The sequence below is a fragment of the Vicugna pacos genome, chromosome 10, assembly GCF_048564905.1.
Source record: "Vicugna pacos chromosome 10, VicPac4, whole genome shotgun sequence".
Taxonomy (NCBI): Eukaryota; Metazoa; Chordata; class Mammalia; order Artiodactyla; family Camelidae; genus Vicugna; species Vicugna pacos.
In genome coordinates, this window is record NC_132996.1 from 6,209,268 (window position 1) to 6,222,414 (window position 13,147).

The 13,147-nt window shown below is 36.9% G+C and overlaps 2 protein-coding genes across 5 annotated transcripts in view; one reads left to right on the top strand and one right to left on the bottom strand.

Moving 5' to 3' along the window:
- Nucleotides 1-865: 865 nt before the first annotated feature.
- CEP126 (centrosomal protein 126) overlaps nt 866-13,147 on the bottom strand; it is a 58,772-nt gene continuing 46,490 nt past the window's right edge. For 2 of the 4 annotated variants that reach the window (XM_072968913.1, XM_015241290.3), the window contains 2 exons: nt 7,848-7,912; nt 866-1,688 (listed from right to left, as the gene is read on the bottom strand). In XM_072968913.1, coding sequence (XP_072825014.1) covers nt 1,626-1,688; nt 7,848-7,912 — 128 coding nt within the window. In that variant the 3' untranslated portion in view covers nt 866-1,625. Of the gene's footprint in view, nt 1,689-7,790; nt 7,811-7,847; nt 7,913-13,147 lie in introns of all 4 variants that reach the window. The other 2 variants (XM_072968915.1, XM_072968914.1) reach the window with 2 other exon arrangements.
- The window catches only part of ANGPTL5 (angiopoietin like 5), a 75,926-nt gene continuing 65,616 nt past the window's right edge, over nt 2,838-13,147 (top strand). Inside the window, exon 1 of the mRNA XM_072968917.1 lies at nt 2,838-2,856. The gene's annotated coding sequence lies outside the window, so the exon portion shown is untranslated. The remainder of the gene's footprint in view (nt 2,857-13,147) is intronic.

Genomic DNA, 13,147 nt, shown 5'->3' on the forward strand with positions numbered 1-13,147 from the left:
TCTCTGTCCCTTCACCACGCTTGGTTTTCACTCAGCACATCTTATAACTATCTGATATTATATTCTTATGTTTTAAAAATCTGTAATCCTCACTGAAATTTAAGTTCCATAATGTCTTCGACTGTGTGCCTAACACACAGAGCAGTACCTAGCGCAAAGTGGGGGCTTGATACATTGAACAACTGAATATTGTTTTCTTGCTTTGCTATTTTGATCTGCCATCATGTCTCCTGTTTTAATTCCTAAGGACACAGAAACGAATGACAATCTCTACCTTTTAGGAGCTCCTGATCTAGAAGAAGAGACGTATATACACACAAATAATTATGGTTTAGAGTATGCAGGACATAATTTATATAGAGGAAGTATTAGAGAGGATTATTAGGAGAAATGGGAGAAAATTCAATCTAAGCAGAGTTTAAAAGAGTGAATTAAAGTTTATTAAGCAGAAGTTAGTGGGGTGAAAGAGAAGGCGTTCCAAGCTAAGGGGATAGTGTATGAGCAGGCAGAGGGGCATGAAATAGCAGGGTGGATACAGGGGGCTACACAGTGTGGTGAGAGAGGTGGCAGAGATGATGTGGGTAAGCAGGGGGCCTCAGAATATGAAGAGCCTCGTGCTTCATGCTAAGGGGTGTAAATTTTCTTTAGTAGCTGGAAGGGAAGCTCTAAAAACTTTCAAGATGGGATTGATACGACTTTCACTCTGGCCATTTCACTCACTCTTTAGAAATGCTACTATTCTAGCAGTCTTATTGGTACCAGAGGTAAGAAATCCATCCTGAAATAGTCCAAATGAGGGGTGGTGATCTAGAGCATAAAAAGAAATAATTGATGGAAAATGAAAGGATATATAAAACTACCAGAATTCTGTGACAAGTTGTTTTTTAATGATCATTCAACTTTTGGTTTTGTTTCTCTATTTGAAAAAACAACCTTCAAATATCGATCTTTTTTTCCCAGCAGACATTCTTATTGGGAAAGGAACATAACTAATCAGGCAGTTCAAGAAAACCAGCTGGGATTGCAGTTTATTTTTTGTATTTACCATTTACCTTGTGAGCGCTGGTAATAAAGTCAGTTCTTTGAGGCCAGCCACCCCCAGATAAAGTGATAACGCTAACCTCTGAACATGCAGAATTGAGAACAAGACCCCTTGGTAACATCCCCAAAGTACAGGGATCCTTTGGAGTCTTAAACAAGAAGCATTACTATTTATGAGGGATATTATCAGTCATAAAGTTTCTACACCACTGTACAAAAATTTAGTAGAATTTATTAGGAACTTCAGAAAAGCAAGCTTCGCAACTAGCTAATACATAATATGAATAACAAAATATCTTCTGTTTTATTTTTAAATATAATGAATTTATTTCCAGTAGCATTCTCATGAAAAACAGTGAAGTATTTCCATTTGTTAAAAATGTACTTATCAATAAAATATATAATAAAGTATAATTGGTAGCATAAATGTCAACTGGTCAATTTATCTCCATTGCCCATGTTATGATTTATTTCTATTTTATGGTTATAGTGTTTTAATAATTAACAAATGCAGAAATATATAATGTATTTACAGGAGATTCTCAAAAATAATGATTCCATTTAACAGTTACTGTTACACGTCCTTAGTATTTTCGCTGTGATCTGGATCCGACATCAGGAGATAGACTGGTCCTTGGCTGGCTGTTCTGTAATAGAATTTCAGAATATTCTTTTACTGTAGTGTTCATAGACTTTAACATGAAATCTGTAAGATGGATCTCCTTAGCAATTGCAGATTTTAATAAGACTAAACTCATAATTCATTTTCTCAAATTCTACATATACATCAATCTCAACATAATGAATACCGCTTTATATAAGGCATGATACCAATTATAATTCATAATCGTTGCTCTTTGCTATTGGCAAGATGTGTTGCCTTTTTAAAATCAAAATCTGCTATGTAAAAGGTCAAGATTTAAAAATTTTACTTTTCACAGGAAGCATTTGGAGCCCACGTGCTATCCCAGGAGTGGTTTAACATGTTGGGCTAAAGACGTTGCTTGGAAAGGTACCTGTTAAAAATTCATTAAATTTGTTTTGCTTTAAAGAGGAAACAAAATATCCCAAACTGAAAATTCCGCTTGTAAGATTGCCTAGTTTTTACACTGAAAAATCACGGCAGGTGTGTTGAGAATGCCCTGCAGTAACCCCAGCATCCTGTCTTTTTTGCATTTTGTCTCCATTAAAATGCAAGCAACCTGAGGAAAGTGTTTTCCCCTCTCTAGTTCCAGCCCTAGCAGAGTGCCTGGCACATGGTAAGAACTCAGGCAGTATCTAGTCAATGTATAAAAAGAGACAAATACGGTAACTTTTACGAAAAGGAAAATCATGCTGCTGTGGTTGCCCAAAGGAAGGAGTTCTAAATTTTGGATAGAACAAAGCTTGGGCTGGAGAAGTCTTTCTAGAGGGGATGACACTGAAGTCAAGTCTTAAGGACAGTAGGAGAGGCGTTGAGAGAGCACGGCTGTGAGGCAGTGGGAGCAGCGTGGGCCCGGGAAGCACGCAAGCTGTTCCAGAGAGGCCCGCGTGTCACTCAGCAGTGTGTGCGTTATGAGCTGGGAAGCAACTGGAGATAAGGGTGAAAAGGTCTTGAATTCTCTGGAGTTTTAATTTTATCTTTTAGCTGATGGGTAGCTACTAAGGTTGGGTTTTAAGAGAGTGATTTGTTCATCTTTGTGTTTTAGAAAGATGACTCTGGTGGTGACGGTGGGAACGATGCTGTGGAGAGAGCAAACAGGGAGGCTGCGGAAAAGGTCCAGATGAGACACGGCGCAGTCTTCAACCTGACTCTGTCAGTCGGCATGGAGAGGAGTGAGTGGACTTGAGATGCACTTTATTGATGGCAGGATTTATTGACACGGGGTATGGGAGAAAGAGAAGCCTGGATGAGATACATATTTCTCTCTGTGTCATTAATTGAAATAAGAACTATAAAAGGTAGAACAGATTTTGGGGTGAAGACAGGAGAGTGTAAACCCTGGCTCACCACTGAACAGTTCTGAGACTTAAGAAAATTACCTGATTTCCCCGACTTAGAAGATTAAACAAGAGAGTATGTTGTGAGACCATTTGGCACGGTACTTGTCAATGGTAGGAATCCAGTAAGTGTGGGCTTCCCTCAAATTATACACCAACAACATTTGGTTGCCACAGAGTACTAATTGATTAAATAGTAACACTTAGTAAAGGGCTTTGGAAGAACTCTAGAAATAGTGATATTTTTATAGCATATAAAATCTTCAGGATATTTTTTAAAAAGTTTCAGATTCAAATAAAACATTGCATTTTATTGCAGTCTGAAAAAGGCAGATAATTTATATATTCAAAGATCATGTATAAAAAAATCACAAAAACTCAACAAATACTTTCAAGAATTTAGTATGTGCTAGCTTCCATGAAGTAGTCAGACAAGTGAAAAACAGCCTCTCAGAATATAGTTCCAAGAAGACTATTCCTGTAGAACTAACAGAAGTGCACATGGAGTACATGTGTAAAGCCAGAGGCACTACAGCGATCGATTCAGAGGAGGGTCAGAGCATCTCAAGTTGGACTGGTCGTGGGTGGCTTCATGCATGAACTAATACCGAGTTAGATGGGTTGGATTTTAAGAGTAGACCAAAAACATAGTGCCGTTTGGAACCGGGCATGGACATAAGCAAAGCATGTGAACGCCCGGAGGCAGAACAGAGTATTGCAAACTTGATTCCAGCCTAATACATTAAACATGTTTGGCTGGAATGGAAGATGGATAGTGCAAGTGGAAAGGCAGGTGGGACTACCAATTGTTGTTTAGAATAATTCCTGTGTTTTAGAAGGGAAGTCATACTTTGCATGTAAATTTCATTTAAGTAATTTCTGGAATGTTACATTTTTTGAGACAATTTAATTAGAAGATCATAATGGGGGCAATAATAATAATAATGTAACTTAACATGTATTTAGCATATACTATGTTACAGGCTTTGTTCCAAGTACTTTAGTTGGGTAATTATCTCACAGAATCCTCACAGGTGCTCTACGGGGGTAGGTAATATTATTATTAAAATGATTTTGAGTGTTTAATGAAGGGAGTGGGTTGAGTACTTCTCTTCTGACATCTCAGATCTGCACTCGCTCTAAGTGACAGCGGCTGACTGCCTGTGCTGTGGTACTGAGAAGGCGCTCCTGCTCACAATTATTCCTCTCACTCAAGTGTCAAAGTGTCTGAAATCCCACTATTAGAAATTCATTATTATTCTTTCCAGATACTGGTTTCAAGTGATTCGAATGGTTTTAGATCTTTTAAACTGATTTTTAAAAATGATAAAATGTCTTAAAATTCATGCTAAACACCTTAGCAAGAACGAATATGTCAGTTTACTTGTCTGACTGAGATGAGAAACTCAAATTAACACCTTCAAGCACTGGGGGAGGGGGGTAAAAAAAAAACCCCAAAGCAATAGAACTGGGTAAATACTCAAACAACAACAAAACCACATATGTGCGGGGCTGGGAGGTGGTGGATCAATATATAAATAAACTTCACTCAGGCTGTGAATTTTCCAGAGAGGTATGTAATTTCTGGGAATTAAATATGAATTCTCAAATCTTAAACTAATGGCATTTGAGGTTTCAGAATTCGGGTGCCTGGTAGATACTGTATAATTAATATTGCTAAGCTAAGAAATTCAGTTTCTGAATTAACTACATTATAATTGTAAATTGTATAACATAATTTAAAATGAAATTCTTTTAAATTTATATGGGTATGAAAACATTGGGACTGAAACGTAAAATAAAAACATTGATAAAAAGTTTACCTACGACATTTCCCAAACAACCAATACTCCTGAATAGGTATTTCTTCCATTGTCTGGAGAGATGAAATCATTTTTAGAAAAATCTCTATTGACTAGAACTGGACTATACCACAACTGTCCTGGTAAATACAATAGAGTTTTAATGGTCTCTTGTGTCATACATACAGAAAGTGTATGAATATGGTTATATGTTACTTTTCTAGAATCTGTCTTTAAATATGTTTCCTTATTTGAAATGCAACAAAGATCCAGGAACCGACTTTGAAAGCTTTTAGAAGACCGAAATATATCTAAAGCCCACGCACTTCATCCCCAGGCGTGGCGCTAAGCACCTAATTACTTTTGCTTTAACATAACTCTAAAAGCCTGGACATGTGTTTTCTGGACTCAAAATAAATGGCAAGCAATTAAATAGAAGACCTGAAGATAAGACACAAGTAGAAGTAAGCCCAGGGAAACAAACAGGCTGCAAAAATAAAAACTTTGAAACTCCGCAGCCACCATAAATGTTACCCTGAATCTAATCAGGGGAAAATAATCAGATAATTGCAGATTATGGGATATTCAGCAGGATGACTGGTCTGGACTCTCCAAAAGTGTCAATGTGTATGAAAGACTGAAAAAGAGCAGACTTTTCTAGGTTAAAGACATAACAACCAAACGCAATATATAATCCTGGGTTGGATCCTGGATCAGAAAAATAGAATAGCCACGGGAGACACTTTTTTCAGACACCTGGAGAACCCTGAGTATGGAGTGCGTATCAGATAACATCGTGTCAATATTAAATTTCTTGGGTATGACGATGGCATTGTAGTTATGTAGGAAAATGTTCTTAGGACAAGATGTCTGCTGAGGTGTTTAGAGGGGAAGTTTCATCATGTCTGTAACTTACTTTAAACAGTTGGTTAAAGCGTATGTTTGTGTGCGTGTGAGTGTGTATCTCCTGTCCTGTCCTGTCCTAGTCTATGTATTCTATTCTGTTCTTCTATATACTCATCATCCATCCATCCATCAGATAAACCAAGCATGGCAAAATGTCAACAACTGGTGAATTCAAGTGAAGAGTAAAATAACAGAAAATAAAAACAGCAGAAAAAAGGGCGAACAAGAAGAAAATGTTCAAATCCCCATGTGGAATATGGCAAATTCAGCAGTTTTGATGGAGGAGGGGGACAGAGTAATTTTGATGCCAGCTGTTCAAACAGGCAGTTAATAATTTTGTGAATTTAAACCACTTCCTCAGAAAATAAATGGAAGATTTCTGACCTGTGTTAGTGATGTTAAAATAAGGAAGAGTAACATGTCTGAAGAGAAAGAGACTAAAGAAAGCTAATTGTTGCCAACGGTCAAAAAGAATGAAAAAGATATATGATAAAAATGGTTGCAAGCCTACAGTCCCTAGTCCACACCATTAACTCTTCAGGCTACTGGTTAGACATGGTAGCAACGTAACACAGTGCACCAGGGTGCACAGCAGATGTGCTGAGTAGGTAACTTCCCCTCCCTGCTGAGCAGCATTTTCCATTCATGCTCAGTTTGTCATCTGTGGTTAGTGAACGGTTTTCAAGCTGAGTTGGTGTATAGAGGAGTGATCTGTTATCTAGGTAGCATCTCACTTGCCTGAAGTAAGAATCATAAACGTCATAAATGACAAAAATCCATCACAAAGTTCAGACCCAGAAAAATTAAGTCCGCAAAAATTACTTAAATTGCTGAATTGGTGGAGATGGAAAATGGAGCAAAAAACCAAACTAGCGTGTAAAAAGTAACCATGAAAAAGTATCTCAGGTATCAGTGACTACTGCCAAGAGTTCTGTCTAAACATCATAGCATTAAAGATGCCACACCAAAAAGGTCACTTCTAAGAACCATGTGCCCAGAGATAAACGATAAACTTCATAAGGGCAAAGTCAGCCTCTTTCTTACTCATTAGTATTCAGTACTGCACCCAGAGCCTAGCGAAACTCTGAAACATGGGTAAGACGTGTATAACTTTATTTATGTAAAGCAAATAATAAAAAATGAAGTGTACTTGCATAATCTTACTTTCTTTTGTCGTGAGTTCAGAACTGAGGGCGCATGACCAAAAACAACTGAGCAAGCATCCAGTTCATTCTATACAATAACATTTCTTTGTTGAACACTCAGGCTGAGGATTGTGAGAGCACAGGTAGCATCTTAAAATTTTTGTTTTGTTTTGTTTTGGGGGAGGTAATTGGGTTTATTTATTTATTTAAATGGAGGTACTGGGTAATTGCGTTTATCTATCTATCTATCTATCTATCTATCTATCTATCTATCTATCTATCTATTTAAATGGAGGTACTGGGGCTTGAACCCAGTGTGCTAAGCACACACTCTACCGTGGGTGCCCTTTCCATAGACCTGAATGTCTCCTGATCACCTCAGGCCAGATAGGACTTTTTCTTTCTGTGATTTCCTAAGACTGTGTCCCATGTAGTCTTATCTCATCTTATATTGCATTGATTTGTTTACACTGTCCATTTATGTGTTTCTCCTTGATGGACTGGACATTCCTGAATACAATGACTGTTTTTCATTTATATGAGTGTCTTTACCAGAATCCAGCGTCAAGACAAAACATTAAAAAAAAAAATTCAAACCAGTAACGTCTAATTTTGAATTCTGAAGATATGGAAGGGATATGAGCAAGGATGGGATCATTATCAGTGTAAACTTCTCAACCATCCTTCAATTAGGCCACGTATCTAAACTTGAAAAGCAGTGCAGTGATGCCTGCTTCTAGCCCCATGACTGATGAAATACTCTGGATGTAAAAATCTTTATATTGTGATTTTTTTTTTAAATGAGAGGATATTTGCATGAGTCTAACAAAACATCTTATAATTGAAAGTTTATTGGGGAGAAAAACTTCCTAAAAGCCAATCTCAAGAAAAATTAGTATCAATTCAGGATTCTTACCTATAAAATCATGAAGTTTCCTAAAACAAAGAAAAAAAAGGTTCTGAATATACTTACCAAGAGTGGTATTATTTGTAAAGTACTTTTGATGGATGGATTTTTGCAAATGGTTTCTTGTACATCTGAAATAATTATACCATGATACAAAAATAACTTAGTCATGTATACTGAAGGAGAAGAGTGACTGAAGAATCAAGTATTAAATTCTGCTGTGTCAAAATGTTCAAAATTGAGTAAGGGACTTTTTTCTTATCATCCCCAGAAACAGTCTTTATACTTACATTAGGTGAGGAAACAGAGTTAATTTGGTTAAAAAATTACATAAAACTTATACTGCTAAAAGGCATTCCTGGTACTTTGACTATTCTGTAACAATCTCTTTATTTAAATGCTGGGTTATCTTTTCTTTTGAATTTTTCTTTCTTTTTTTTTAAACCAAAAAATGAATTTCATTCTCAAGCATCTCAGGGAAGAGGAGGAAATTTTATGTAACCAGTGAGACACAAAAAAATTTAGTGATCTGGTCAACTCTTGTCTTTTCAATATTTTGGCTTCTGTTCATATCCTAGCAAGGATCTGGGCAAAAGAAAAAAATTTACACATAATTTTTACATGAAGGAATTATCAAATGGAAAAGGAGAACCCTCCAAAAAACTGATGAAAAATAACTTTCTTTTTTTACATGAAGCATTTAGGATATGTGGTAGCATCTAATGGAAAAACGAACCCTTCAAAAAAACTGACTTGAAGTTTTTACTCTTTATCTGCATGATTTTACATCTTAAGACTTATAACTTTGGTTCTGTATTGCTTTTGTGGTTATAGCACCCTGCCTTTTATTAATATATTATTTTAAAATCTTAATTTTTGAATTAACCCAGAGTATACAAAACATTTATGCACATTTTAATTAGTAAAAATGAAGCTAATGTCTGTGTAACCACACAGCTACACAGCTAATGCCATGTAACCACCGAGATTAAGAAATGTGAACATTACCACCACTTTCGAGGTACCCTGGAGCTCCCTACCTCGACGCTGCCCTGTGCATTCTAAGTGGTTACACACACATTAGCTATGTAGTTTACATAAATGGCACTGTACTGTTTTTATTCTCTGGTGATTTGCCTTATTTTGCTCAAGATTATATACTATTTGGATTCACCCGTGATGATGTGTGTAGCTGTAGTTTGCTCATTTTCCTTGCTGAATTGTATTCCAGCACATGGATATACCACATTTAGATGTTTTCAAGTTTTGGCTTTTATAACAAAGATGGTCTCTATAGATTTATATGTGTTCCCTGATACACATGTGCAGGGTTTTCTCCAGGGTATGCAGCTAGAGGAAAAACTGCTGGGTTATCATGTATGTCCATGTTCACTTTATTTATTAGGTGGTGGCAAAACATTTCCTACAAGGTTGCCACAGTTTACACTCCCACTCGCATTACTTGGCAGCTTTAATTGCTGCGCGTCTTTGCCAACACTTAGCATTGCCAGGATCTTAAACTTACGTGTTTGTGATGAGTGTGTGACTGTATTTCATTGTTTCATTTCGTGTTACTAATCATGCTGAGTATCTATCGGTTTATTGTTATTTGCATTTCCTTTGTTGTGAAGTTCCTGTACACGTCTCCCCTGCCCTGTTTTTCTACTAAGTTGCCTTTTTTCTTATTGATTTATAGGAGTTCTTTATATATTTTGAACAAGAATCATCTATTCTATGTATTAGAAATACTTTCTCTCATTTTGTGGTCTTTTCATCCTCAGTGATGTTTTTATGTGAAGAGGAGTTTGTAATTTTAATGTCGTCAAATTTATTAATTTTCTCTTCCATGGATTATGTTCCTTGTGCTCTGCTTATTAAGAAATCCTTCTTTACCCTGAGGTTAGAAAATATTTTCTTATATTATCTCCTAAAATCTTCACAGCTTCACATTTTTTTCACATTTACTTTTTAATCACCTTGGAAGTGATTTTTTTATGTATGTGTTTGGTAGGAGTTCAGTTTAATTTCTTTCTATTTGGTATCCAATTATTCCACGATGAAGTGAGAAGCAGCCATCTCAAATTGACCCCAGAAGTTCGTCAGTGCCAGCTGGGGCCCAAGAACAGGTTCTCCCTGATGTGAGAGGGGCTGAACCTAAATCTAGTTAGTAGCTCCTTCTCCCAGCAAAAAAGGCTGCAGCTTCTCACACTGGGATTCCAGTCGCATGCTTGTTAGACTGGTTTATATTGTCCCACAGCTCTTAGATCCTCTGTGCTGGTATTTCCCCCAGTCTTATTGTTTTCTCTCTTGCTGCTTCAGCTTGGAAGTTTTCTCCTACTTATCTTCAAATTCCTCGATTTCCTCAGCTCCGCTGAGTCTACTGACAAGCTCATTGAAAACATTTTTCATTTCTGTTACAGTGTTTTTACTTCTCACGTTTCTATTTGACTCTTTCTTATGGTTTCCATCTCTTTGCTGAAATTCTTTTATCTGTTGATGCAAATACTCTCTTTCCCATGTTGTCCACCTTTTCCACTATAACCTTTAACATATTTAACATAGTCGCAGTTATTTAAAACTACCTAAGTCTCTTCAATGAGTGGTGCCAGGAAAACTGGACAGCTACATGTAAAAAGAATGAAATTAGAACATTCTCTAACACCACATGCAAAAACAAACTCAAAATGGATTAAAGACCTAATGTAAGATCAGATACTGTAAAACCCCTGAGGAAAACACAGGCAGAGCACTCTGACATAAATTGCAGCAATATCTTTTTGGCTCTGTCTCCTAGAGTAATGGAAATAAAAGCAAAAATAAACAAATGGGATCTAATTAAACTTAAAAGCTTTTGCACAGCAAAGGAAACCATAAACAAAACAAAGACAATCTACAGAATGCGAGAAAATGTTTGCAAACAACGCAACCGACAAAGGGCTTAATTTCCAAAATATACATATAGCTCATACAGCTCAATATCAAAAAAACAAATAACCCAATCAAAAAATGGGCTTATTTTAATAGCTATTTCTCCAACGAAGGCATACAGGTAGCCAACAGGCACGTGAAAAGATGCTCAACATGGCAAATTATTAGAGAAATGCGAATCAAAACTACAGTGAGTTATCACCTCACACTGATAAGAATGGCCATCATCAAAAAGCCTACAAACAATAAATGCTGAGGAGGTGTGGAGAAAAGGGAACCCTCCTACACTGCTGGTGGGAGTGTAAACTGGTGCAGCCACTACGGAGAACAGTATAGAGGTTCTTTAAAAAACTAAAAATAGACTTACCATGTGGTCCAGCAATCCCATTCCTGGGCATATATATATCCAGAAAAGAAAAAAAACTCGAATTCAAAAAGATACATGCACCCCAACGTTCATATCAGCACTATTTACAATAGCCAAGACATGAAAGCAACCTAAGTGTCCATCGACAGAAAACTGGGTAAAGGAGTTGTGGTGTGTGTGTATATAATAGAATATTACTCAGCTATAAAAAAGGATAAAATAATGTTATCTGCAGCAACATGGATAGACCTAGAGATTATCATACTAAGTGAAGTAAGTTAGACAGAGAAAGACAAACATCATGGGATATCACTTATATGTGGAATCTGAAAAAAATGATATAAATAAACTTATTTAAAAAACAGAAAAAAAATTCACAGACATAGGAAACAAACTTATGGTTACCAAAGGGGAAAGGGCAGGGGAGGGATAAATTAGAAGTTTGGGATTAACAGATACACATTATCATACATAAAATAGATAAACAACAGGGAACTATATTCAATATCTTGCAATAACCTGTAAGGAAAAGAATCTGAAAAGGAATATATATATACACACACATATATATAAAACTGAATCACTTTGGTATATACCTGAAACTAACACAGTATTGTAAACCAACTATGCTTCAATAAAAAAAATAAAATTTAAAAAACTTCAAAAAAATAATCTGTCTAGTATTTCCAACATGTGGGTCATCTCTGTGTCTCAATCTGTTGATTGCTTTGTCCCTTGACAGTGAGTTTCTCCTTATTTTTCATTTTTAAAAATTTTATCATTTTGTGTGTGTGTGTGTGCAGTTAGTTTAGCCAGGAATTGAGCTGGGCTTTACTGTTGCCATGGTTACCTTCAGTACATCAGTGGTTTCAAAATCCTCTAGTGTTATTTTGTGCTTCTGCAGGGGTCATGGAGATTTTTTCCCTCAATTTTCCTGCTCTTTCAGCTTTTGGCCTTCCTGTGTGCCTGCACGATACAACGAGATTCTCTCTATGCCCTTGCCTTTCTCCAACTGATTTCTATTGCTTGTTACTTGGTACTTGCTGCCTCAAGGTGGGGAAGTAGGGGCGCTTTTCTGTTGTCCTGGTCCAGGCTCTGTCTTAGGCATGTCCTCTATGCCTTCTTAGTCATCCTGCTCCTTCTTCCCATGACTGTCAGCTTTGTCTTGTATCTTTGGCAAGTTTTGTGCAACACAATCAGCAAAGTTTGCTGCCTCTGTCCCAGAACCGAAAGGCCTTTATTCTGTAGGAGAGAAGGTTCTGCATGGGGCTTCATACCTTTCCTACAGCCATGGCTGCTGCCCTCTCCCAGGCCTGCACCCAGAGGAAGGACTCTTTGGCCTCTAGTTCTGCCCCTTCTTTTTTTTCACGAACACACAGGGTAGGTTCATAAAGAAGCATCCGTGAGTGGCATGAACTCTTTACCCCTTAGCAATCTGCTAAAAATCTAAGCATAATTCCTAATATCAGCCTGAATGGAACCTGGCATTTCTTTCTCCCATATCCTGCCACAGGTGAGCCAATGGTCAAGTCATGTCTCTCTTTGGAAGTTCCTGTCTTTCCTTTGGATGTCAGGCTACTTGGCTGTGCCGTGACTTCAGCTCTCAAATGGGTTCAGGAAAATCTATACTTTTGTTGTTTAGCTGCTTTTTCTTATTCTTAGGGTGGGATTGATACATTTTAGGCAGATGTAGAATATACACACAGTAAATATACATCTATTTTTATATATGCATTATATATGAATACACTATATGACATATATTATATGACATATTATATATACATATATATATATATATATTTTTTTTTTTTTTTTTCAGTGGTTCTCAACCACAGGTGATTTTTTGCCACCCGGGGGACATCTGGCAATGTCTGGAGACACTTCTAATTACTGGGAGGTACTATGGCATCTAGTGGGTAGAGCTCAGAGATGCTACTAAACATCTTATGAGGCACAGGACAGCCCCCCAACAACAAAGAATTACGTGGCCCAAAATGTCTGTGGTGTCAAGATTGAGAGACCTTGATAAACACATATATACATAAAGTACTTTTATTATTGTTCATGT